The sequence below is a fragment of the Drosophila rhopaloa genome, unplaced genomic scaffold, assembly GCF_018152115.1.
Source record: "Drosophila rhopaloa isolate 14029-0021.01 unplaced genomic scaffold, ASM1815211v1 contig_163, whole genome shotgun sequence".
In the NCBI taxonomy this organism is placed as follows: Eukaryota; Metazoa; Arthropoda; class Insecta; order Diptera; family Drosophilidae; genus Drosophila; species Drosophila rhopaloa.
This window is the reverse complement of record NW_025335043.1, coordinates 10,757,067-10,784,892: the sequence shown is the minus strand read 5'-3', so window position 1 is coordinate 10,784,892 and position 27,826 is coordinate 10,757,067. Positions and strand designations below refer to the sequence as shown.

Below are 27,826 nucleotides of genomic sequence, written 5' to 3'. Positions count from 1 at the left end.
TCTCCATGTCATACGTGGCTGGCCGCCGGCTGTTTGAGAACATGGTGGTGCAGATGGTGGTGGCTGGTGGAGGCCACCGAGGCACCACCCGCCTGGGTGTAGGGCGTGGCCAGCAGGGAGCCCGCCGCCGAGCCTACCGGCATGCCCATTCCGGATCCGGCATAGGGATGCGGTATCGGTGGACGCTGTTTGATCAGCGCTTGATTGGCACCCGTGCGATCGGGCGCTCCAAAGAGTCGCCGCCAGAAGCGACGCCAGCTCTCCAGCGTTTTTCCAGACCAGATCCAAACGCCCGACGTAATGCCCACGGCCAGGGCCATGAAGTACTTGAGCATCAGCACGGAGTAGAGCGGCTTCTTGCCGGGACCCTTCACCTGGGCACACGGACAGGCCAGGGCCTTGATCCAGTCCTCGAAGTAGGCCGCCTCGTACAGATAACAGCCGATCACTATGGTGGCCGGCACTGTGTAGAGCACCGAGAAGATGCCAATCCTGATCATCAGCTTCTCCAGCTTATCCGCTTTGACTCCGGCTCCCACGCCACCCTGCTGCTTGATCACCGATCGAATGCGGAAGAGGGACACAAAGCCGGCCATTAGGAAGGTGGTGCCGATCACCAGGTAAACGAAGAGCGGGGCCAGCACGAAGGTCTTCAGGTGATCGGGATTCAGGTTGCCCACATAGCAGATGCCCAGAATGGGATCGCCATCCACCGCCGAGAGCAGGAGCACGGCCACCGACTGGACGGTGGGTATTAGCCAGGCGGCCAGGTGGAAGTACTGCGAGTGCTTGGTGATGGCCTCATTGCCCCACTTCAATCCGGCAGCCAGGAACCAGGTGAAGCTGAGGATCACCCACCAAATCGAGGAGGCCATGCCAAAGAAGTAGGTCAGCAGGAAGACCAGGGTGCAGGAATGCGGACCCGTGGAGCTCTCCCGCAAGAGCAGGCCATCGCAGGCGATCTCCTCGTTCTGCAGGAAGTTCCTGGACAAATAGCCAACGGCCACCATGAAATAGCAGGCGGACAAGAAGACAATTGGACGCTCCGGGTACTTAAACCTTTCCGTGTCGATGATGAATGTGGTTAGGGTCATGAGCGTGCTGCAGAAGCATAGTCCCGACCACAGGGCGATCCACAGGCCGGCGAAGTCCTTTTCGTCGTTGCTGAAGAACGGACCCTTGCACGGAATGCCGCAGTTTGGTACGCCGGCGATCCTTTGGACAGTGAGGTTCATGTACCAGTGGTGTGGATGATGCATCATTGGTGACTGCGACTGCTGCTGGAGCAGCTGCTCCTTCCCCAGGAAGATGAGTGGGGAGCGGCACGAGCAGCTGCACTCTTTTCCGCTTGCCTTTTCTCCTTGGGGATTTTGGCAGTTTTTTGAATTGCGTCCGCGGCACTTGTTCGAGTTGCTTGATCCGCCGCTGCTTCCGCCGGCACCACCGCTACCGCCCGAGCCACTGCCTCCCTGCTTCCGCTTGCCGCCGGAACCGGAACTGCCGCCAGAGCCACCCGATCCTCCAGATCCACTGCCGCCACTGCCCGCCTCCGTGTAGGAGGGTTGCTCCATGCACAGGTTGTCGGGGTCACCATGGATCGGCAGGTGCTCGCAGGCCATCCGCTCCGGCCACTCGAAGCTGTACTGCTGCATGATGGGTGCACATCCCGACCGGGCTCGTTCGCAGACACTCCGGCAAACGGGCAGCGGCTTGTGGTAATCCTCCAGACAGATCGGCGTGTACATGCTGCACAGGAAGAACTTCAGATCGGGCGAGCATTTGATCTCCACCAGCGGCCAGAACTGATGCACCTCCAGGCCCGCCTCGTCCTGGGTCTCGTGGTTCATTTCGTTGGGGAAGGATGTCATGTTGTAGCCAATGCCCCGGCACATGGGTATGGTGATCTCCTCGCAGCGCAGATTGGGATCTTTGGGTATGGCCGGCACTCCGTATCCTGGCGCAGGACTCGCGTCCAGGCCGTGTCCGCCCATTCCCATGCCGCCCATGCCCATGCCATGATCCGGACTGTGCTGCGGTCCGTCCGCTCGACAGGACGTCAGGCTGAGGATGAGGATGAGTCCGAATCCGAGTCCAAGGACCCTCAGTCGATTGTGTCTCATTTTGTGCGTCTTAGCTTAGTTCGTTTTGTGTGACTTGGCCCAACTCGGGGTCTCTGTTTGCTGACCTTCTCTGCGCTTGCACCTCACTCCACGTGGAGGCGCCTCGAGAGCCGGAAAAGCGAGTCGCGTTTCCTTCCAGACACAGCTCAGCGTCAAATCGTCAACGCTCGGCAAACGGCGTGGTCTAGCTGCAATGAAAGGAAAATAAAATACATAATTAGTTTTAGATTCAATTGATTTAAAAAAGCAAATTTTTAAGTTATTAAGGAATTTCCCATTTTCTCAGAAAATTATAACATTTGCTTTGCAAAATATTAACTACGGTAGAAGTAATGTCCATATATTTATGGTTTTCCCTATTTGCCATACTTATAAATTTCTCTTATATTTCCGACTTCATACCACATGAATTTATGATCATTAGATCACCATGTCTGTGACTCTTTTGATAAGGAATTCAGATCCTGATAAAGCATGTTTTTAGGAAGCACATGCTGAACTGATATTCAAAATTATTTTTAGCTTTTAACGAGCCGACTGTCGAAATTCAACTGATTTTCTCGTCTAAATTTTCCAACCCACGTCACTTCGGGGAAAAGAGATGGTCATAGTCGTTATTGTGGATCACTGATGAGGCGGCGACAAGTCGCAACTGCTCTTTCCTGTTTCTGATTCGCTTTCTGGCCCACTCCCTGGAGAACTTTCGCGCTTCATTTGTTTCAATTGAGCTCAGCGACACTTGGACGACATGTCCATGTCACATGTCAAGCACTCCGCCACTCCAGCACTTCACCCCGATTTCCCACTCCTCCATCGAGTGTCAACCCTTCCGCCAATATTTGCTGACGCTTCGGGGCTGTCCCTGCTGATGATTCTGATTCTGATTCTGAATCCGATTCGGGAACTGGAACTGCTGCTGACCAAGAGGCGCATCAATCAAAATCAGTGAGTTTTATTAAATTTGACGGCGTCTGCTGGCTGCAAACGCATGAATCCAGTGCAGATAGAAAAAATACCACTTCAAATTAGGAAAATTACATCTAAATTGGGAACTAATTCAGAAGACAGCAAAAAGAACTTTGTTATATTCTATTTATTGAATATTTTTATAAATTTCTGGATTTAAGATCTTCTAGTATTCTTTAAGAAAACTATGATTATATTTAATCGTTATTCATGCATTTTCAAATATCGCTAGAAATATAATTTTAAGATCATAAAACATACAATTTTATATGTCCGAATACTGTGTTTTTGGTCTGCTCTTCAGTTATTGAATTTAATTAAATCTACAGAGGATTGCCAAAGTAGTTATTTCCCCTATTTTGGTCACCACTTTTTCCCTCAGTGTGTGCTTGATGAAAGTGTTTGCTTTGCTTTCCCAGCCGAAGAAGGGTGTGAAACGCTGATGGATTGGATGTGATGAGGCAGAAATTAATTCAAGACAATTGCTCACTTGAAGCGCAGTCAAAATGGAGGCTGCAAAGCCACCCATCAAGTTAAGATTCCACTCATCGCCGCCTGGATGATAAATATTATATGGGTGACACCTTATTTGGGGATAAATAACTATGGCATGGCAGCTGGCGATATCGATGCCAGTGGTTTGTGGTCAACTCAACCGGCAGCTGCTGCTGCTCCAGAAGCGATACTTGGAGATACCTAAAAATTGACAGCTGGACAGACTGAAGTGAAGGGCAATTTACTCGCCAGCAGCTTCTGTATGCTCAAAGTCACGAAATTTATCTACGAGATACAGATACAGTTTTTAGCAAGTGTCAAGTGACATACATATTTGTGGCTTTTGCGGCCAGCTTCAGTTTCAGTTTGGGATCTCAGCTGCGTGTGGTCCAAAAGGAAAAGCATCAGCTTTAAAGCTTTACAGTCCGGGCTCTTGGAAAAACTGTCAACAACAGCTGCAAATAAAACATAGTTATATTCCCCACTTTACCGCCACCCCGCCCGCCTTTTACTTTGTTTTGCGCTGAAAGTCCTTTCATTGTTTTTCCGAATGAATGACATTTTAATTAATAACATTTGTGTGCGTTAGTCGACGGCGTCCATCACAAATTCGCCCCCCCAACAATCCCCTGTTTGCCACCGATACAACCCCGAAAATAAGTTTGTAGAGTGTGGCTCTCACTGAAACATTTTTCGTGTTAAAATGTTTGCCGAGCACTTCAAAATAATTAAGTAAATACGCTACGGAAAATGTTTCTAGGACAGCGTGGGCGGGGCAAAAAGCCCAAGTGTTGTGATTACAACTCGAGGGTAGCGCCAAAAATAAACGTTGAAATCCAATATCGAAATGTGGGCATCAGGCAATCGGATCGTGAGAAACAATGCCAGGCGTTAGTCGGCTATCGATTACAGCGAATATATTCTACATACTCCATATATATGGAGGCGTCTATCGGTTGCGGTGATGCTTACGCAATGTTCTCCTACTCAAATGACAAAAGCAGCAGTTGATGGAAATGGAAAATAGCAGAGAATATGTCAATAATCAAGGTTGAAGAGTGGTTTCAGCTGGTTGAGGCTGAGGTATATTGCTTAAAATATTTTTTAAAAAATTATTTGTTAGAAAATAAACTCAAAACTGAATTGCGATTGCTATGTCACCCAAACATAAATAACAGTAAGTAAGCCCTCTTAAATGGAGTTATTAAATCTCTTTTAAATATAATAAAATTGCCAAAACAAATTTAAGTCCCCCCGAAAGTTCCCTAGTTTCAAAACCTAACCCAATGCATTAACATTTGCCCTCCTCCGTTGACACTAAGCTTTTCTTTCGTTACCGAGAGTGAAAATTAGCCGTAAGCCGAAACAATGCGACAATCACCGAACGGAAAGAGGGAAAAGTCTAATTGGTTTGTCCGACGCAGGAAAATCATATTGAAATGCAGCGAACGTGACCAAAATGGCAGAGAATGAAAAAGAAAAGAAAATGCGTACATGTGTTTGGATATGGAAAAGCCACGTTCACAACGGCTTCCACATTTGGCCAGTGGTGGTAATGTTGGTGAGTGTTGTTGTGGCCCGAAACGAAAAAAAAAAACACTACTTGCTCTGGTTATTAAAGCTTCAAGTGGACGAGGGATCTTGGGCTCCTTTTAGGTCCGACCCTGTTCTGATTGCCGGCCAAGAACTACCACTAATAGGTGGATGTGTTCATGGGAAATGGCCTGGAAATAATAGCAAACGTGCTTCTCTCGAGTGGAGCGAGGCAAAAAGGAAAAAAAAAAAAGAAAGAGAAAAAGAAATAAGCGGAATGCATAAATATTATTTTTAATAGAGAAAAATGTCTCAAGTGGCGGTGACGAATGGATCGCTTCTCTGAGATTCTCTGTGATTCTCCCAGTTTCTCCGCTTCTCTGAGTGGTAGCTAAATGTTTGTATTTGGCCGATCGACTGGGCCATGTTTGCTTAATGATTTGTTGTTTCTCTCCCTCTCAGCGTATTTAGTGCAGACTCATATTGTTTATTTAATTGTTAACAAGCGTGCGGCTCAGACGCTACAAGCTCGTTAAGAGTAACAAATTATTACTCGCCCCGAATGCATGGCTTTTTGCCAATCATTCCGCCGCTGCTGGGAGAATTTAATACAAAATCACGCTGCCAACCAGTCTCAACGATGTTTGTCCAAGCTCTCCAGCTTAGAGATCTGGCTCTGACTTTCCTGGCCATGTTTGCCAAAGACTTGAGAATGCAGAGATGTACGGGGGAAAACGGAGAGAGATCCCCCGGTGATCGGTGAATGGCTGCGCATCGATGCACTAAAGAGGTCGTCGGGCGGAAGCTGTTACCAAAGTTGGTAGCTCGCCAGCAACATGGACAAAACACAGCAAAAGCAGCAGAAAAATCAACGACTACGACAACGACAAGCTGACTGTTTTAATTAAACAAACAAGCCAAAGACACGACGGGAAGACGACACCAACGAGCAAATAAGTAGCAAGTGTTGCTGGCTACTCAAAGTACAGTCGACACCCATGGCAAACAAACCGCACAAGGTGTGGGTTTCCAAGAAGGTGGGAATCTCAAGACGACTCAACTCTCGAAGGAATGATCTCATTTGCAATATTCCGAGAATCTAAGAAGATGTGTGTTGTACTTCATTTAATGGCTGATTAACAAAGAATATACAGATGCAGTGTTGTGTTTGTAATTAATAAACAAAAGTGTTGTACTTAAATTAGAATGCCGAGTGCCATAGTATTTTATAACTGGTTGATGGGCTGCAAAAAGAAGTTCCCAGAGAACGTTAAATTTACAATGAGTATTTCCTTAACAAAGCCATAAACTTTTAACTGCCAATATCGCTTACAAGTACAGTTTACAACGCGTCACAAAAGAGGAGGAAGTAAATCCGGCATTCAACTCAAGATAATGATGATGAGCAATTATCCAAACAAAGACCGAAACCAGCATTGTTGGGCAGCCAAAGAGAATGCTAATCGATAACTTATCGCCCCGATGGAGGCCAATCAATCAATCAAAGGGAAAAAACCCCTCCAAAGAGGTCTTCATACAAAACGGCTCCAAATCGCTTGCTTGGAGTTGGGAAAAATGCTGAAAAAATAAGAGGCGAATAAGAAGCGAAACATGGGAAAGCCAAAAAGGAAAAACTTGCCAACCACAAAGCACTTAAACTTTCTATGGGCGGTATTTTCCCCGCTCTGTTTTTCGGGGAATCCCCTTTCCCGCCGCAGGTGCAGGGCACAAAGAAGCGTTGAAGCAGCAGCAACAAACTCGAAGGGCTCGCAGGTGCAACAGTCAACTCGAACCACCCATCAAAAGCCCACCCACCACACCCCCACCGCCAAAGCTGTGGCCTTGGCCAAAGCAAACCGCGAAAATCAATTGAAAAACTCGCCGTGAAAAGCGGTGAGGGAGGAGGGGGAGGAAAAACAGGAGCAGGAGCAGGAGCAACTGTTTGCCTTGTTGGCGGCGGCATCAAAAAGCGCGTAGCGGCGCAAAATGAAAACAGTTTGTCGACACGGTAGGGTCAGAGTGAGAGAGACAGGTAGACATTTACTGAAAGAGACGGCAAATGAAAAAGTTTTTATTTCCAACCGAGGGGGTTTTCCCTCCCCTCCCCTCACCCCACTCAAAGTCAATGCAGACAAGTTCCATGACCTTACAAACGCAGCGAGTTCAAATGGGGAAACGGCAAAAAGGACTGCGGAAAATGGGGAAAAGGGGATCTCGACTCTCCTATGAGCTTTTCCCCGTGGAGCTTTGTCAACGTAATAAACACAAAACTGGCTCAAGATTGTTGCGCGTCCGCCCATTAAAATCATTGACATTTAAACGTGTTTTGCTTTTCTTTTTTTTTTTTTTTTTTTTGCTTTTGCTGTCACACTTTTGCAACAAATTTTTTTAAAAAGGGTTTTGGAGCACTCTTCCCTGCGTTTTTGCCCTTTGATGTTCGGTTGCTTTTGTTGCTTTGTGAAAGTTTTAGCAGAATGCAAATTGTTTGCGCATGTGGCCCATCATTAAATGCTTTTTTTTTTGCATAGTTTTACCGTGCTTAACCACTGTGAGTCCTCTGACTTTACAATTATGTTTTAATTAAGTGGACGCCATCCTGCTGATTGTGACTCTATCTCATTATTCACTGGCTTTTCTCCACTTCTCTGGAGGCTTCATTTGGCTCCTTTGATAAATTATGGTAAATGCATAAATAACAGATCCTCAGAGATCGGGGAAATCCGGTGGGCACTTCACGCAAAACGATTTGCAAATGTCAAACAGTTGCTGTATATTTTTGGTAACCACCCTGCACCACTAAAGAAATACTAAAAGGAACGGGAAGGGTTCTTTTGAGGGGTTGATTTCGTCGTTTAGGGTTTTCTATTATTGAATATTTCTTGTCCTTGTTTTTTTTTTTGTCGTTGTCCGTGTTTTGTGCTAAAACTCTTACTGCGGACTAAATGACACCGCAGAAAGCGAGTGGAACAGCCAAAAGGGCAAGCCAGAAGGGTGGCTATACACAGAAAAAATATTTTGGACTTTTGCTAATGAAATTACTAAGAAGGTTTTTAAGAAGTCGTATTCCGGGGGCTATAAATTTAAGTCACAAATATTCACAATGAATACTTTAATGCTTTTAGGAAATATTTCATAATAATTATTACCTACGAATAATAGTATAATTTAATCATTTTATTCCTAAGAAAATTAGATCTTGCCATTACCATTTTTTTTCTGTGCAAAATAAGAGAGACCGAGGTTGAAGGCGAAACAAAAACATGGAAATAAAATTAAATTTCCGATTTTTGCCCCGCTTCCTTCGCCCTGGTAAATTTTGCTAATAACGAGACAAAAGTGCAGCTGCAGTGGCAAAAGGGGAAGGGTGATTTTCAGGGGGTGTGAACTGTCGGCTGGCTGACTAAATACAAAAGAGTGTCAAGTGTCTTCCCTGCTAAAAGGCAAAAACCTAAAAAAAAAAACATGCAAGTCCTGCATGTGTGGGTGGTTGTCCTGTTGGCAGATTTTATTTTCCATTTCAAATTTTGCAGCATGAGCAAGCGTTTTTATTTTGACAGTTGTTGCCACTCCCCTTCTGCAGACTTTCGGGGGCGGGGGGAAAGAAAAACAATTAAAAACGAATTGCCTTGCATTCCCGTTCCCATTGCCTCAGCGACAATGGAAACACATCCTGCCGCCCATCAAAAGTGAATTTTGTGGGGAACAAATTAAATATTCCAAAGAATACAAAAACAAAAAAATATAATTTTTGTTGCTTCAGGATGTGGCACATTTGGAATATAACCATTTTCTGGGTGGGAAACAGAGCCAAGAGGTTTTATGATGCAACTTTAACGCATCATAAAACGGCGGCGTGAAAGGAACTATAAAAATGTTCATGACTTTTTTCTCCAAACTGAGGTGTTACAAAGATATATTAAGTGCTGAGTAACGATAATGACTTTTGGGGAAAATAGGGAATACGGAAATCATTGTCCAGTTTAATGGAATTCCAAAGGATTTTGTCTAATAAATTTTATACATTTTAAAAAGTTATTACACATAAAATAAAATTAAATTGCCCATGTCCAATTAGTTTTTTTCCACATTTTATTAAACGTAGTCAAATTTATTTTATTGCCATTTGCATTGGCACGTAAAAAACCAGTTACCATTTTCGGGCTTTCAAGTTTCAATTTCAAATTTTTTCATTTTCCATTTAACGATCTTTCATTCCCGAGACATTTATTTTATAGCTATTTGTTGGTTTTTTAACTTTCGAAAATGAAAATACTGTTATTGCCATTTATCTACGATTTACATTTATGGTCATATTTGATAATCGACCGTTTTATGGCTAATGCCGGTGACGGCATTTTTACACCCCGATTTGGCCATAAAAGTAATTGAATCATAAATGCAGTTCGGCTAATAAAAAATAAAATATGCTGATATTTGTTGATGGAAAACTAATTGAAACAGCAGGAAGACAGGCGGAGAGAGGTGGTTTAACGACTGCCGCCGGGTTGTCTGTGGCTCACATTCCGGTGGCTCTTTCATTTTTATGGCAATTAAAGGGAACCGCAGTAAAAAATAACCAACTGCCGGCGACATTGACACACAAAAAAACAAACCAAAAAAAAGCGGCAGAAAAACTATTACGGTAAGAGTTTTCCCGGCTGTTGTGACACATGCAATAAAAACGATTTTTATGGTCATTTGAAAGCGTCAAGAGGGCAAAGAAGGGCCCCCAAAAGAACATATACATTCCGGCATGAATGATGCATGTTATGTCTGAAGTTCTAGGTTGACAATTTAGCATGTCTCTGGTTGTACTCCTTCTCCGGGGATGGAAACTCCATCCCCATTTGGCGTACAAACATTTTTAGTGCCCTTTGTTGTCAACTAACAACCTCGTGCCATCCACACACACTCGCACACACACACACGAGTATTAATTAATGTCAGTGTGGAAATTAAGTGAAATATATCTGCAACATGCTCCCGGAAAATGCGAGGATGTTTCATAGGTAGCGTCGCTTGTTGTGTGACAAAATGCCGCTGACATGGATAATTAATGGTGAGCTACGAGGTGGGGAGTTGAAGATACATAGATGACATCGGGGTCAGGGGTCGTGTGTGGTGACCTCCACCTGCAGAAGGTGCTTAATTGCTGAGCTAGGGTCAGACTAAGTACAGTGGATGTAACACAGAAACACCTTTAATTAAGCTCCAAACTTATTTTCCTACTAATAATACCACACTAAAAATAATGCCAGATAGATATGTATATCATATATAACCATTAAAAAAAATTATGTTGTATATATATGCTTGTTATATTCAATAAATTTGCCTTTTAATTTAAACGTTGAATATACCTAGGTTTAATATTTGTAATTATCTTTTAAATTGAACATTTTATGATTTATAAATTCCAATATAATTTTTAAGTGTTATATGCGGAATCATCTCAAGTACCAACCTTTTAATTTTGTGGACCATAAGCTAACATAATCTTTACGACCAAACAAAATTACTGAAAAAAGAATGAAATCACCATAATTTATGTTATATGTTTGCTTTGACCGAATTTCCGCAATTAATACACAGACATTTATTGTATTTATTTACGCGACGCCAACGCATTTTAGCAACATTCTTGATTGGTAGCAATTAATTTATGCAATTTAATGCAATGCAAACAAGGAATCACATCATGGCTCATAAATTCCCATTTTTAGAGTGCGGCCTGCCAAAAAGGATTTTTATTTATTTGTTTTAGCCAGCACTTTTCCATAGTTTGTATGGTTTTTGACTTTGAAATTTCGCCCCTCGATTTGTGTATGTGTGTGTGTGTGTGTGTGTGGGCAATTTGACGTCTCGATGTCTGGTTTCTATTTCAATGCTATAAATTTGTCGCCGCTCTCACTCTATTTTCATGGCTCTCTGCGCTGCTCTTTCAATATTACGCATACGCCTCGGGGGCTCCGCTATCCTGGTGGGTGGCTCTTCCTCCGCCTGGCATTGATTTTTATGTTTGTTTGTCGCTGCTGCTGCTTCTCCCCATTTCTCTCCCAATATTCCTAAGCGTCTTTTTGGCTTGCTTTGTATTATATGTATATGCTGCCTTTTTTTCCCCGTTTTTTTGTATTTTTCTCTCGCATTTAATGGCATTTCTAGCTTGGTTTATTTTGTTGGCATGCGTGCGCGACCCGACGCCAAGCGATAAACACGCGGCAGCCACCGTCGCCGGTTTGCCCCGCCTCCCATTTCTCCGATTTTCCCGCCTTTCCCCCCACATCCCCCCATCTTTTACCCCCTTCTCCATCACGGTATGTGTCTCTGGCATGCGTTTAAGTTTTCAGTTAATGGCTTTTAATGGCATTGCTGCTGCGTTTGTTTTTCTTGGCTTTCTTGTCAAAATCTTAAATAAATACCCAAATCAATTTGTTGCGTAAATTTCGATCCAAAACAGACAAAATTAGTTCAATCAATAGATAAAAGATTCCGTTGGAGTGCCATAAAAAATATACAATTCCCCGTTGACTCAACTAAAAATATCTCAGGAGAAATTTGTGTGTTCGATCAGCAATATTATTTATATAAATGACATATTTAAATCCCAGCATCAGATAAACCATTCAAATAAATAATATTAACCACACTAATTTATCTTCCCCGCATTTGTTGGGCCAACGAATAGCATTTGGAAATGTGATTAATTTACCACCTTAAGCGCAGGCCAAAGACATTCTATAAATATCGACCACAAATATTGGTTTTCTCCGCCCAAAATATGCATTTCCAAATATTTTCCAACTAATTTAGCACCCTCTTCAACTCATAAAGTTGCAGTCCAATTCAGATTCAAATGGAAATGCGTAAACCAATGCGAGACCACAAATTACCAAATTCAATCTACGTATACATGGGATATATGGTATGGTATATGTGGATGTAAATTTGAAATGCGAGGCACATGTCCCCAGGCAGTCGACTTTTCCCCGGGCTCTTGGTTTTTGGATTTCAGCCTTCGGCTAGGGGAATTTCAATGAGGCATCTCGCATCTCTGCTCTCTGCGTCTTGTTTATAATTTATGGCGCTGTGGCTAATGGCCAAATTGCCCATAACAATAATTTGCATGCAAGCGCTTCCAACTTTGACTAATTTCTTTTGGCCAGAACCAAAGAAATCTTATCGAGTCACAGGCTTGGTCAGTCATATATCACTCAATATCAATATCAACATCAATATCGGTTGAGGAAAATACACACAGAGCGAGCGGAAAAAATCGAAAAACAATTTACAACAATTGCTTAATTGAAACGCCAGGGCCACTGTAGAATTTAAATTTATGAAAGCATCAGGCCCCAAATCGAACAAAATCATAAATAAATCGCGGGCTTATCAGCGGTTTTTTGTTGCTGGCACTTTGTGGCATTTCAAAGGGAAAATGCCGCGCTACCCCAAAAAGTTCGAAAGTGGACAGCACATGACTCTTGATACGGATCCGAGCTACGATTCCTAGCTGACAGATGAACTTTGTACTCCACATATCAACCGCGATGGTCTGACAGTTTCAAAAATGTAGGAATATTTCAAGAGCCAGTGAGGTCAAGTTTTCTCCGATAGGCGCATTTTAATATTATATATTGAAATTATCATGCAACTTTCTGTTGATTTCCATGCATACAGAACATGCTAGCTATTGAAAATAAATTTCAAGCAACTTTTCTATGCATAATTTGTATTTCTGATTGACAGACAAACAACCTGGGTATCAAACTGCTGCACTGAAGAAAATATATGATAGCACAATTTGTCACAAGAGTATTATTATTAAATTCCACTTTAAGAATCAAACTATTTCAGATCAACCTTCTGTATTTAAATGTCTTTAAGATTGTATTTTTTGTTCAAGAGAGAGAGAGGGGTTTATTTTGTTTATTTTTTCCTGTGCAGCTTCTAGGTAGAAGCAAAGTTTCCCCATTAGCATTTTCATGCCACATATGGCTGGCAAATGTAGGAACAACAGCCAACAGTCAACTCAACTCAACTAAACTCAACTCCAGCCCGACTCAAAGGCAGACAATGGGCCTGCGGGACATGCGACAGCGCCTATGTGTGTTTTCCTACTTCCCCCGATGTTTTATACGACTTTTTCGTAGGCGTAACATGTGTGGCATAAACAAAGACACAAAACGGACGGAAAATATCAACCGATATTCCCTTGTATATGCCAGTATGCAAAAGGCCGAGGAAGGCGTGAAACTGTTGATAGTCTATTGCACTTTTTCCTTCGTTCTGTTTGTGTTATTATTTTTTATGGCTATGCAATAAAAATATTTACGATGCCAAAGCGCCAAATATGTAGGGAAATTGTTCGAACCCATGGTGGGGTGATGGTGGGGGGTTGTAGGGACAACAACCGGAGGGTTAATAAAATGTTGCACTTGTAACAAGAAATTGAAGTTGCAAAGTGGTTAAAGTTGGTTGGGGGAATTTGTTTCTCTTTTTATTTTTTATTTTAAACGCTGATGGAAAAAGATTTTGTGAGGATATAAAACTGAAAAACTGATTTGAAATCTAGAAATAAAAACTTATTTAGTTGGGTTTTGTTCTGGGAATGGACTTTAATTTTAAAGGTAAAGAAAAAGAGGGGATGTATTTACTTAAAATACAGTATTTCAAAATTAACTAAATGGTATTGTCAAAAATTTTAGTATAGAATTCAATTATTTAAAGGGTGCTAGGTACATATTTGTATTATTTTTTCTTGGCTAGTTTATTACTATTCGAATGTTACTACTGCTTTCGAACTTAGCTTTCTGGTCAGCTTTGATTTCCCTCTGGTCGCAATGAAAGGAAATCAAATGAGCTGAACAAGAGAAAAAATGTAAATGAGCAGAGTGGAATAAGGAAATTTTTTTAAGGGGATGTGCTACAGAGGAAGTGGAAACCAATGAACTCTTGGTATGCTGCAGATGCAACTGCATTCTGAATTCTCCATTCTCCATTCTGCACTCGGCATCTCGGCAGTTGCTTTCAAAATAACTCGGCCCACACAATTTACCCCCTCCCCCTACCCCACCTCTGACTTTCCACGATTTTCCGCCCACCCCCCACTGTAAAGTGCAGGCGGCTGGCTGCAATCAACGCACTTGTTCCTGTTTTTCTTTCCTTCTCAGGGAAACGCTGCTGCTGCTGATTCCCTGTTATTGTTGTAAACTATTTATGCATTTCGAAGTTTATTTGAAACACGAACAGCAACACACAGGAATTCCCTGCATGGCATTTCAAATGTTGTTCGAGATTCCTATTCGCCATCGACTTCTCGGGTTGTGGATCTTTGTTCAGCTTCAGCATCAGCTTCTGCTGCTGTTTGTTGATTTTATGAACTGTTTTTCTTGCTTCACTTGCTCTCAGTCGGGTGCCCTCCGGCCACATATGGTCACCTTAATTTTAGGAGGTGGCTGGTGGATTTGGGATGGGGTTTTTCTTTTTTGTTGCATCAAATAATTTATGCCTTTTTCCCTGGGCTCTTGGTTTATTTTTTCAAGCGCATTTCAACAGCCAAAGCAATCAGCGCGTGTTTTTCGGGCAGGAAACAGCACGAAGGGATGTCGGATGATGTGTGCCACTCCAAGCCCCTCCACTCCCCTTCACTCAACGGGTGGTTCCACTGTACCTCCATGGTCTGCTTCTTCTCGATGCGTGATCCGCCTTAGGTGGATATCCACTGTTGTTTACACTGACGCCATGGCCGACGTGCCAGAAAAGTTGATTTCAATCGAATAGAATCGAACCAGGGGCAATTCGAGCATACCGAAAGGTGCAAACTGATTTGGGCAAATGATTCGATTTAACCAGAGTTCAAGTTGCCGTGAACAAATTCAGTTAGCTTCATTGTCTGGTCATGTCTTACAGAATATTATCTTGCTTTCTAGATACTTTTTGTGCCGGCAGTTGAGTATTTGTACTTGAGCGTATATATGTTTTTCTCTAGTCTGTGTAGATGCTATTTAAAAAACATCTAATATTGTTTTTTTATTGACTTTTACAATACTTCCAATGTACTTATTACCAAATTTAGTGTATTTCCATTACAAATAATTTAACTATCACAAAACGCATTTACAACTCATAAGCATTTCCATAATTCCCCAACAATAAATATCAAAAACATTTCTATATCCAATTCCTAACCAAGTGAAACCCATCTCACAGCAGATCCCTCACTGCACTGGCATTTCTAATGAACTCTGCCTACGGCTACACGGAATATATACACATTTTACCCACGAACAGGCAACGAGAATATGAAAATATCTTTAGAACATTGATTGACTGCTCGACATGATCGACGTGATCAATGCGAGGGAGTGGTCGATGGGGGAAAATCTGGGGAGAAGATAGCTGCCTGCTTGCCGTCTACAATTATAATTCAATTAACCGAATAATTCCATCTTTCTCTAGCGCAGTCGAGCGCCACATGCCGAGATGGGAGACGTTGCATGTTTGGCATATTAAATTAGTTATTTGTAATTTTAAGCAAAAGCAGTGTAAACAAAAAACAGAAAAGGCACACGAAGATCGAGCGAACGGATTGAGAATGATGATGTGTCATTGCAGTATGTTTGCCCATCTGGCTGAATCAATGTTTGTATTTATGGAAATATTCTCATGTTTTAATTACGAGAACATTTCGAAATGTCTCGCATAACAAATGAGCCTCGGAACAAACGAAAATAAAACAACAGTGTCTGGAGTAAAAAAAAAAGGAACCATATCAACAAAAAGCTTCGACAGTTGGCCAGACAAGTTGAGACGGCGAAAGAGATGGCTGCAGAGCAGCAGAAAGAGACAAACAGATGCTAACTAGACTGCAAGGCTTGCCAGGATATTTTGCATTAAAGCTGGCAAAGGAAATATGAGAGAATGATGGATAGGCAAAGCAGGGAACCAGATGATGATGACGGAAGACGGAGAACGAGGCGAAGGAACCGAGCTGAAGAACTTGGCAACTCAACTGCCGGCAAAAGCAGAAAGAAGTCAACAGCTCGTTAACGTTAAAGTGGCAAAAGATATGCCAGAAGATTCAGTTCTCTCTTTCCCGGTCTCCCTACCATATTCTCATATTCTCCGCTGAAAAGGGTAAGCCAACAATGGGGCAACAAGTCGCGTCTGAAGATGCATCGCCCACGGCAGCCGAAACCAGAAAACCAGGCTCAAACCAAAAGTATAGACCTACACAGAGGAAAACTATGAAAGACTAAATGTAAACTTGTATGTGAGCTAAATAAATATTTCACTACATTGTATTTAGGAAGCTTGTGATATTTATGTAAAAAAAAAGTTATTTCCCTTTTAAACGATATTCTAAATATGTTAATTTCTAAAACAGATTTTTCTCTGTGCACCTGGAGTTGGCTCGTTTTGAAGAGCAAAATTGGCGTTGAAAAGTAACTACCGACAACCGCAGACGAAGACGATGTTTATGATGCCGATGGATGCTGGATGCTGACTACTAGGAGGTTCCTGCTCCTTGGCTCCTTGGTCAATTGCACTGGCCGGGTCACACAGAGGGCCCTGGCATTTTTCTCTCCATTGTGCGGCAAACTAAGCGCAATGAAGTAGCCAAGGGGCAAAGTGTCGATGGGGAAAGGTCAAGTTTTCTGGCCTCTTATTTATATTTACGTCTAGCTGGTGCCTTGTATGCAAAATAGTAAAGGAAACTAAATTACAGAGAAGGAGAGTCCATAATTTCTAAGCCAAGCTAATATTTTGCATCGAAACAGGGACTTAACAAAAAGTTGTCACAAGTAAACATGAAATCCAAAACTATTTAAATTAGTTGGTAAAATATAAAAATAGGCAGCAACCATTGTTACAAATAAATAAAGCGTCTCGGTAAAAAATCATTAAGACTTCCAATCCCTATTCATTTTCTCCAGGAATAAAACTTTCTCTTATGATATTAATAGCCAAAAAAATATTTGTAAAATTTCTAAACTTTAAAATTTGCTTTAAACTTACCATTTTTTCCATTCCGTTGTTTTAGCTGCTTTCTGGGTGATTTCCTGCTTCATACAATTCCACCCAGCTGTAATGAGATGCAAAAAGAGGTACGAAAAGGCTGATAAGTTATCTGATATCTGATTTTAGGTGCAGCTATAAAAACTTAAAATAAGCAACTGCCATAAAACGAAATCCCCGAGCGGAGATTTCGAGCATCGCTAAATCTTGCTAATCGTAAAAGGGGTCGTAAAAAAATGTTTATAAATCTTGTATAATTAGAAAATATTAAAGGCCAAATAACTTAATTATGCAATAAGCATAAAACTGGATTTATGCCCGAAAATCTGGTGGAAAAAAGGGACTTGGCGACATAATTTACAGTCTGTCCGAAGAGGAAAAGAGTTTGCCACAATTTGCGTCCTGAGTTATGTTCTGGGTAAGCCCAAGCAAATATGTTAATATTTGGACAATAAATTTGTGGGCGGCTAAAGAACAATTGCAGTTGTCTCTGCGGCAGCACTTCAAAAGGAGAGAAAGCATGAAAGAAAAACAGAGGAGCAGAAGCAGCTCCCAAAAAGCAAACAGGAAAAGCCAGCGGAAAATTGGGGGGGAAAAGCGAGTGGGTGGGGTTTGGGAAAATGGCCGGGGAGTTTTATCCCTGGGCCTAGCCAAAAGTGGACTACTTTAATCACGCCACGGGATTAAGGGGGCAGACATTCGCCGGATGATGAAGAAGTTGCGTGTGTGCCAATGAAAGAAGCAGCCACTCACTCGCTTACAATTTAATTAACTTTTTTCACTCCCTCTCGACTTCTTTTTTTTTTTCTCTTATTTCTTATTAAAGAACGCGCCTTGTTGTTGTTTGCTTTAACGGCACTCTTTGTACATATATTTATGTGTATATATAATGCAAGTTTAATCAGCCAGCGACAAATAAAAGGCCGTAGAAGAGGTTGCCCCCGTATCTGAATCCATATCTGTTTCTGTATCTGTATCTGTATCTGAAGCTGAAGCTGAAAACTGCCGTGTGGGAGTGCTGGAAAAGATTTGCCTAACCAAACCGAGAACCAAGAAAACCCAGATAAGTCGGAGGAACAACAATGCAGAGTATTTGTGGGCCCACATTTTGCCGCCTTTGATTTACCACCTCCGTCTCACAATTTGCCAGGTGTAATCTCTGCTGTAACCAATTGCAGATAAAGTTAAGCAAACGACAACAAAATGACAATTTTTTAATTATGAACGTCTGCCTCTGGCTTTTGCGTTCTTTGTTTTTCTGGCTTGCTTAATTGAGATAGGACACGAGATCATTGCGAAATATAGAGAGAAGATGAAGTGTTTTATCTGTAATTGAATTCTTTGGTTGGCTGGGGTTTTACACACTTCTTAACTGGGTTATTTCTTAATTAATTGGGGCTTACAATTTCCTTTACATTTTTCATTTATTAATTTTAAAGAAAGTTTTCTATTTATAGACTTGTCTAAAGATTATATCTATTGGGTTTTTCAATTCTAAAGTTACTAATCAAATAATACTTATTCAAGTTTTTATGGAAATTAGAGAACAGAAAGAATTATGGTAGATAATTTATTTATATGAACAAAACAATTTTTGACACTTCCCAAAACTTCATTTAATGCGAATTCTTTATAAAGCCTTTATAAATCTTTTGCCAAAGAAATCTGAGAAATTATTCCTTGTTAAATTTCAAGGCTTGAACAAATCAAGTTCCAAGAAAAGCCCTATTTGAATGTGAATCCAAAGTTATAAATCTGCGACACACAAATACATTTCCATAACAAATCTTGGAAATTCAAAAACAAATAAAAGAACAACCTGCTAAGACAACATGGAGAATCTCAAAGATCTTCAGAGTCTCAAGACTCGTTTGATTCGCTTTTCTGTTTCTGACTAATTAACTGGAAAAGATTCTGAGTGGAGGAATTGGAATTTGTAGGCCAATTAATTAGGCGCATAATTTATGGCAAAATATTCTCACTGACTCGCTCATTCCCTCACCCCGTCGAATGTCAACTTGATGATCAATAAAAAAATAAAAGAGGCAGTCACAGGGAGGGGCGAAGCGTATCAGTTTCGAAAATGTTTAATTTATGACATTGCAAAAAGCAGAAAACAAATTTATGAGCGAGCATTTAAATGCCCAACACGACGGCGAGCGACGACAATGAATATGTATTGTGTGGAGAATCGTTTTTTGAAAATTGAAATTCCAATGAATCTCAAGGAGCAGAAGCACCCCTTCTCAGTTCTCGAATCTCTCTGCTTGGAGGAAAGCAAATATCGCCATCGTCATCGCCGTCGCAGGAAACAACAGTCAGTCGCAGGCGCAGACCTTAAACAAACAGAAATTAATTATGTTTCGATGCGAGAGCCCAAAAAGATACTCAAGTACAGAGGAAAAAATACATTACACAAGGAATCCTGAATTTATATATAATCTAAGTTATCGTATCAAGTGATTTTCCTAAGAAAATCCAAAGCAACTTACTTATTTTTGCCATTACATAAAATTAAGGATTCAATAACAGATTCATAACAAATGCATGTGAAATTAAACTGCAAATATTTATGGTATCATTAATAAATACAAAATTATGAATTGAAAAGTTGAATAAAAATAAAATTTGTATATATTTTTAATTTCATCATGAACATTTAAAAAGAGAGTTCTTACGTTAAAGTTCTCTGAGTGTAAATTCAAGAGAGGTGGAGTGAAAGAAAGATACAAGAGAACCTGATGCTGCCTGCTGAAAATAAAATTATTTTGTTCAGAGTTCTGTTTATAAGAAAAATATGTTTTTGTTTGTTTTAACGCGAGCCGAGCGCTTCCTTTTCATTTTGGGATGGACTGAGAGCGAAAACATGTGCATGTAGATGCAACCCAGAGATGCGTATCTGTTGGATACATGCAACAGAAACTTCAGTTCAGGCTTCTATTTTTGGGACTATTTCAATTAATTTGCTGCCTCTAAACAAAGTTGCTTTTGCTAGAGAGAAGACGGGGTAAATTTATGAGTAATATTGCATGCTCGATTGCAGCCTCAGATTTTTCCCTGCCTTTTAATTAGCTTGACATTTATTTCGTGCCGGACTTCTTCGTCGCCGTCTGTCTGCAGTTTTTTAGGGTTAACAGCGCGTAGATTGATATCTTCAAGTTCATTAGAGTTGCAAGTCGCTTTAATTGGAAATATGCACAACGGGCCGGGGAAGCGGTAGGAAAGCGCTCCATTCGTCGTCGTGCAACACTTGGGTGAGAATTAATGATGCCTGCCCATCCCATCGCCCTTCCTTCCTCGGGATCTCGATCTGAGTTCTGTTTAAACTTGGGCATTTTTATACACTCAACTCAACTTGGGTCTGCCCGCTCCTTTCCTTTCTTTCTTCGTTTCTTTTTTTGTGGTTTCAGTGCCCCTTTCGCTTTGCATCCTCCTCGACTGGCTCTGTTTATCTTTGGGCTTTTGTTAACTGATTTCAAGGGAAGCTCCAGAAACGGCCGCCCTCCTACAGGGTCGATTTAATTAACTGCTTTCTATATAAGGCATATTAAATAAGTTTCATCTGGGCTTGTTTTCGTTTGATTCTTGGGGGGAATGGGTGATCAAAAGGATGTGTTGATGGAAACTTTCTAAGAAGACCAGCAAATCGTATTCAATCTGAGGAATTCGCTTGGTCTGTGTTAATTAACTTGTGAGTCATTTCGATTGGAATGCATTTCGTATGATTTTTATCAATTAAATGGAAGTTTAACACTTGTTTTTTAAATAAATATATTTGTAGATAAATATCTGCATTTTAAATTATTTAAGTAAATTTAAATGGGCTTAATTACATTTTACGGATCTTTAAGCCCTTCATTTTTTCAATTTTAAATAATTTCAGAACTTCTTTGTCGACCCCTTGTTAACCTCCAATTTATAATGATCCACAAAGATAATTTCCATTTTAATTTTCCACTTGTTGCGTCTGTTCCCCTGCCTGTGTTATTTTCCCAACACCTACACTCGCCCGCATGTCTTGTTAATTTTCATTTTAAATTGGAATTTTCATTTTAGAACTGTGTTTTTCGTTGTTCGCTTGTGAACTATGAGTTCCTTGGGATTGGGGACTGCCGACTGGCTCGAATAACAAACAAAATTAACACCTAGTCGCTACATTTCCAGCTAAAAGCCACACACAAGGCAGCTGGAAAATATCCCCCCACATTCCGTCATAAGTCAGGGCTCTAACAAGGTGTCGTCTTGCTAAATGAATTAGACTCAAAGCGAAACTGATGCCCGACGAAAGAAAAATGCCATAAATATGTGTTTCTGTTTCTAATTCTCCCACACGTGTGAGTGGGCAATTGGATTTATTGCCAACACTTTTAGTTTTGTTCGTATAAAATGCAAATGGCTTCAACCAGGCGCATGCTCAATATTTGCATTGGCAATTAGCATATTAAAAATAGTTAGGTACCCCCATGAAATGCTGTTGGAAAACATGTTTTTATCGGTTCTTCATGTGGGCTCTGTTTGCCCAAACCCGAAATAAATTCTAGTTAAAATTGCCCAATGTACGGTGTCGATTTTGTTTGTATTTTCTGTTGTCGGTGCTAACCTCTCGAGTAAAGTTGGAAATCTAGGTAGGAAGGTGTATCTATGAGTTTGAATTTATTTCGGGGTGCGTGTGTATCTGTGTGCAGTCTGCCTTGTGTTCTTCTATTACCGTAATTTTCTACTTGATTTCTGACGCTCATAAATCATCATCAGTTCTCCCTCAGATAGCGTCGTCGTCGTCGTCGTTTGCCTTTGTCATTTCTCATTGTTATTGTTGCTTAGGTAGTCGTCGATTTTAGAGTGTGTTGCTGTTGATTTTTATGGAATTTATCTCTTCCAACAACACCGCACAGCACATTTAGCGACACAGTTAGCAAGCAGCACAGCCAGAAATTCAAACAACGCCAGAAAACCGAAACCGAAAACCAAGCAACAAGTTTCAACTTTTTGTTTGATGTATCTGCCAGATACGAAAGGTGAAAAATTGATAGCTTGCTCGCCTGTCTAACCAAACTATGCATAATAAATGTTTTTCGTAAACAATCGACCAAAAAAACGCAAACAAAAAGAAAACGAAAGACAATAAATTTATTGAAAAATTATAAAAGATAAATTGGTCTGGAGTCTGGAGGTATTTTTTTTCGTATTAACTGCCTTCAAAGTTGGCAAACCTTTAAGATATGCAAAGATAAACAAATAAATAAGTAAACTGCCATTAAAAGGCAATTTCAGCTTGATTATTGGCCAAAGACAAATAGTTTCTGGCATGCTAAAATAATAATAATAAAAAAAAGTGCAAGATCTAAGACAACCGAAAGCCGATCTGCTTTTGTCTTTCGAGTTTTTCTGCGATTTTTGGTGATTTTTCATTTAAAAACAAATAATCGTTTTTCGGCTTGGGAGGCGTTTGTGTTGGCTAATTGCCGGGCCAATTCCAACGAGCCATGAGCAGTTCTCTGTGGAGTGTGTGTGCCCCATGGGTTCAGCTCGTAAATAATCAAAACCTAATAGCCGGCAAACAAAATATTCAAAACAAACACACACCAAAAAACCCGGGGTCCAAAGAAAGCGCCGAAGAAACCAACCAAATAAAAGAGAAAGAAAAAAAATTATGATCCATGGCAATCATGTCAAATTGATTTCGGTTTTCCTCCGCTAACCACAATGGGCAGGGGCTTCAAAAAAAAAAAAAACCCGGGGAAAGAGAGAGCCTCAAGCCTAATGATATGACTGAACGGGGAAAATTGAGGGAGCTGCAAAATAAATCAAACAAAACGAGGCAAAACAAAAAAAGAGAGCACTAAGGAAAAAATAGTGATGTACAGAATGATTTAATATTATCACTTAAAACAAAGCTGATACGTAAAGTAAATAATATTAGTTTTAAAAATGTTTGTGCTTGTATTTTATAAATTAAAATATTAAAAATATAGTAGATTTTTCTTTCTGTGCAGCAAGGCAAGGAAGAAGGCCAACACATTCTGGCCCGCAGTTTGATGAATTGCAGCACGGGGCTTGGGTTGACTTGGCCAGTTTGATGGACGACTCGAGACCTGCTTCTGGCCCGTTTCGAATCATGTCAAGTCCCGTCTTCAACCCTGCTTCGAAAATTAATCAATATGTTGGTGTTATTTAAACAAGCCATGTGTGTACTGAGAGAAAAAAAGGGAGCGAGCAGCAGTGCAAGAGAGATGGATATGTCTTTATAATTACGAGGGTCGTTGCTCAGGTTGTTCGTAAATTATCGGTTGCCCATTGGAGGAGTTGCCCGGGCCTCAACATGATTAGACTCTGGCAGAGGATACCCGCAATAAGACAATTGTGGGTTTTATAATTATAACAAGATCGGTAAATGATCATGGGAACACATAATGCCACTGCCCCGCGGACAAATTGCCATCGGAGGTGGAACAGGCAAAAGGTGGAACTGAAAGCCACATGTGGCAGATGATGATTGCGGTCTCAATAAATTGAGAATGATATGACAGCATTGTGGCACTGCTGTTGATTTTGTACCATAATAATTTGTATGCATTTGCTTGTGTTATATTGTGACAAATTTATGTTTGCAGGAGGTTCATTTCTGATCATTTAGACATCATGTTTGACTATTTCATGAGCATGGAAGATATTAATATGTGTCTTTTTAATGTTTTAAAATTTACATTTCACTCAGAAGAATAATAAATTAAATATTCTTAGTTAAAAATAAACCAGAACTTAAAATACATCTTCTAAGCAACTTTAAAATTTATATAAAGACCGGAAAAGTGAGGAATTTCTAAAATCTCCCCATCCAACTCATTTTAAATCTGAAGCACTTGTTGCGCCAAAACCTGCTTAAATCGCAGAACATTCCCAAATAGTTTCGCCGTCAATTCCCACTCTTTTTGCCATAAACCTCCTGAAGCATCCGACATTAGTATGCACATTAGCGCCTAAGCTGACAGCTCCATCATGGCTGATCAGCAAAAAACGCTTACCAGGATACAAAACTGACAAACCCGTCGCGAGTGACAAGTCAACTGACATCTCCCCGCTGAATTGAGTGAGTGAGTGACTGACTGACTCACTGGCTGAGTGTCAATAAATTTTCGCATCAGCCAATTGCTAAAAAAAAAACGAGATAATCCTCTCGCAATCACAATTAAGCTAAAGGAGATCCCAAAAACTCATAAAAAAATACCAAGTCAAACACCAAGAAAATGAAAAAGACTTTGACAAGTGGAAAGAGTCAACGAGAAATTTATAGCCAAGCCCAATGAAGGAGACAAAAAAGCAGCGCGCAACAAAAACCAAACAAAACATAATTTATGGCCGACTTTTGGGATTCTCGGATCGACGGGACCAGCGGGAACAGGTAGCCCAGGACCGTTTGTAAAATGATCACCTGTTCGGGAGATAGAGCGGAGGCGAGAAGAGGAAACCAGCGAGAAGATACGGGGAACACGAGAACCAGACATGCCGGAAAGCTGCGGGAGGTCATTGGGCACAGTGGTCAAGGATGTCCAGCAAGAAGGGGTTATTAAAATTTCAAGGAAATAATTGTTTATTGAAAACAACCCATTCTATTCTATACTATTCGGGATGGAAATACAATACATTTCTACTACAAATAAATCTTGTAGTCTTTTAAGGTATTTATAATATTTTTTTATATATTTTATAATTTCAATACTGTTTTTATTACTTCTGAGTTCAGTCGTATATAATCAAAACTCACATCGAATTCCCAATTTTTCATGAAAGCTGAACCTATTTGATGGATATTAGTTTGACCATTTAAAGTAGTTACGAACAAATTGTTATTAAATGAAATTCTTTGCCAGTGTCTCTTTTAAAGGACAGTACAACTCGATGTACTTATTCTAAATAAGTCCAGAACATTCCCAATTTGCTTAGGATATTTTCTGGAAAGATCTGTGTGACCACTGTGCCCCGGCAACAGGCAACACTCGGCAGTTGCAACCAGCAGAGAAGAGCAAACAGCACGGCCTGGCATTTGAGTGTCGCCCCAGCAGGCGGCCGAAAGTCGTTTGCTGTGTGACAAAGCGCAATTTTTCGAATTGCGAAAGTGCGGGCCAGGCCCGGAGGAGAAACCGAGAATCGGGAATTGGGCACAGAGAGCACCACATGATGTCCCTGTGTCTCTGTATGTAAATTGATATTTTTTAGCCGGCTCTGCCGGGCAACACCTTTTGCCTTTAACGAGAGGGTCTAACCTTGGCAGCGTCTTCTGTTAACTGAAAATTTAATGAAATCATTTCTTGTCTCAACGATCCGAGTCCTCCGCCTTTTCACTTCATGCGAAAAAAAAACCCAATGGCAGAGCTATAAAAATGAAATAAAATATTTAACGACACATTGGAAACCTGTAGACGAAGGTGTCGCGTTACGCATAATTTATGACCGCAGATGAACATAATTTTCCACACAGAGACACAAAAAAAACTGGCAAAGAAAGAAAGAAAAAGGAAAACTATCTAGGGGATCTGGGATCTCGAACACGAAACGATCGACATGCAATGGCTTATCTTGATCACAGATTAAGTCGAAGACCAGAGACAAACTCCAACTTTTTCCAGGTAGAGCACCAGCACCTGCAATCTGCGCTCTCTCTCTATCTGTGGTTTTTTCACTCCCTCTTCTTTATTTTCTTTTTTTTTTTTTACTGATTTCCCAGCTCTATCGATTGCATGGTAGTATTTCTGGTAGTCGCTGCCTCGGCAGCCAAAACTTTGACAACAAATAATGAAATAATGTAGACACACACACGCATTCCAGACCCCACTTTTCCCCCTTTGGCAAGATAAGATTTCGTTCGTGGTTCGTGGTTCTCCATTCATTTGACGGCAATATTGATTCGAATGAAATAAACGAAAATTGTCGAAAAAAAGAACCTAACAGCCGCAATTTTTGTTGTTGAGTAAACAAAAAGCCAGCCGAACAGAAATCGAATAGAGATAAGGTGTCTGGTTAAACGAATAAAACGGTAAAAATAACCATGTGTAACTGTTGTTGGGGTTAAATATTCACTGAGTTTTTGACCCTCGGGATTTGTATTATTTTGAATGGGATCAACGCACAAGTTCCCACAAAGATTTATAAAGCTTTAAGTCTATTCAATCTTATTTGGGGATATAATATTCCTGAAGCTATTTTTAGTTGATACAAACATTGGAAGATTATTTTTATAACCTTATCTTTCGAGGAAAGAATATACTGCTTATACCTATAGTTTATTGTAAGAATAAAGATAAAATAACATGCACCTAACTAAATTAGCGAATGCTTTTTAAATTTTAATATATTATTAGTAATCTATCAGCAACAGTATTTGTATATTTAAAGGTATTGACCGAAGTTCACACACAGTTCGGATGAGCTTCTGTTCCAATCAGTCAGCTTTGTGAAAAATAATTTCCATTTGCTCGACTTGTGTATTTTTCCCCCGACTTTTCCCCCCCATTTGGAGATCGGTTCACCCCTGGATTTTGACTGACTGGCATATCCCATTAAACGGATCTCCCGCAACTGATCTTTGACTTCCAGTGTAATGGAAATCCGCTGCCTCCCCAAGTTTCCCAGATGATATTTACCTGGGGGAGCTGGTCCAACTTTGCGCTGTTAATCCCAAAAAAGAAAAACTCTTTGGTGGTAATTAAAAACTGCCGTACGTCTGTCAAAGTTAATCCAATTTCACGTCTGCTTACATCAAACACTCACACAGGCGCACGGACACCTGGAGATGCTGGCGCACACGGATAGAGAGTATCTGGCGGATACACAGATACTTGCGCCGATTCTCATAGAAACTTTTTTTCGTCGCTGCAAGTAATTTTTACTTTATTTTTGGACAGATTTTTTAATTAAAATTTCATGTAGCGCCAAATGTTGTCGCTATCTCAGGTTTTAAGGTGTAGGATGGATGTTTTTCATAGAAATTTTGTTATTGTGTTTCTGTTTTTGTTACTTTGAGCGCCGAAAATCCAATTTAAGTTGACGCTTGTCGATCACCGATCACAGATCGGAATAGCAACAATAACAACGACCACAAGCGACAAATCTTGTTTCTTTATAACAATTTTCAACACACATTCTCACATGGCACGGCCACAATTTGTATTTTCATAACTCGTTTTCTGTATTTTCTGTCGCTTTTTTCGAGGACGCCACTTGGTGGCTATTTTTATGAAACTTCTTTTTATTCACGACTGCCTTCGGCTATTGTTATTGCTTTCGACTTGCGCACAAAAGAAAGATATTTATATATACATTTGTTGTGTATTTTCTTCATTGATTAATTGCCGTTTGAAAGGTGCAATTAGAGTTCGCGAGACTTTATTTTGGATTTATTTTCGAGCGATAACCATCCGTCCGCTGAACCGAACGCTCCGATCGTCGAAAGAGAACTGAGGCAAAATGTTGAGAGCCCGCACGTCGCTGAGAATTGTGGGGGAGGGCAGTGAGAGAGGACGATTGGAAATGGAAGAGAGATTGAAAGGGAGAGAGAACGCTTTCCTATAGCATGCGATAAATGCAGCTAAATAAATGTTTTGTTTACGGTTTGCTTTCTTTTTGTTTGCCTTGCCCTGCATTTCGTTACTTTTTGCATAAGCTAAATAAATATAGGAAGGAACTCAACTTTTAATGCC

The 27,826-nt window shown here is 40.7% G+C and overlaps 1 protein-coding gene across 1 annotated transcript; it reads right to left on the bottom strand.

Moving 5' to 3' along the window:
• Positions 1-8: 8 nt before the first annotated feature.
• LOC108048543 (frizzled-2) lies at positions 9-27,596 on the bottom strand. The gene is made up of 3 exons (XM_044457951.1): positions 26,771-27,596; positions 17,133-17,199; positions 9-2,308 (listed from the first exon to the last, which is right to left on the bottom strand). Exon 3 carries the CDS (start codon positions 2,118-2,120, stop codon positions 9-11), a length of 2,112 nt encoding a protein of 703 aa, XP_044313886.1. The 5' UTR covers positions 2,121-2,308; positions 17,133-17,199; positions 26,771-27,596.
• Between the last annotated feature and the right edge of the window lie 230 nt (positions 27,597-27,826).

Coding starts and splice junctions, on each gene's coding strand:
- LOC108048543 (XM_044457951.1), bottom strand. CDS start 2,120: ATGAGACACAATCGACTGAGGGTCCTTGGACTCGGATTCGGACTCATC.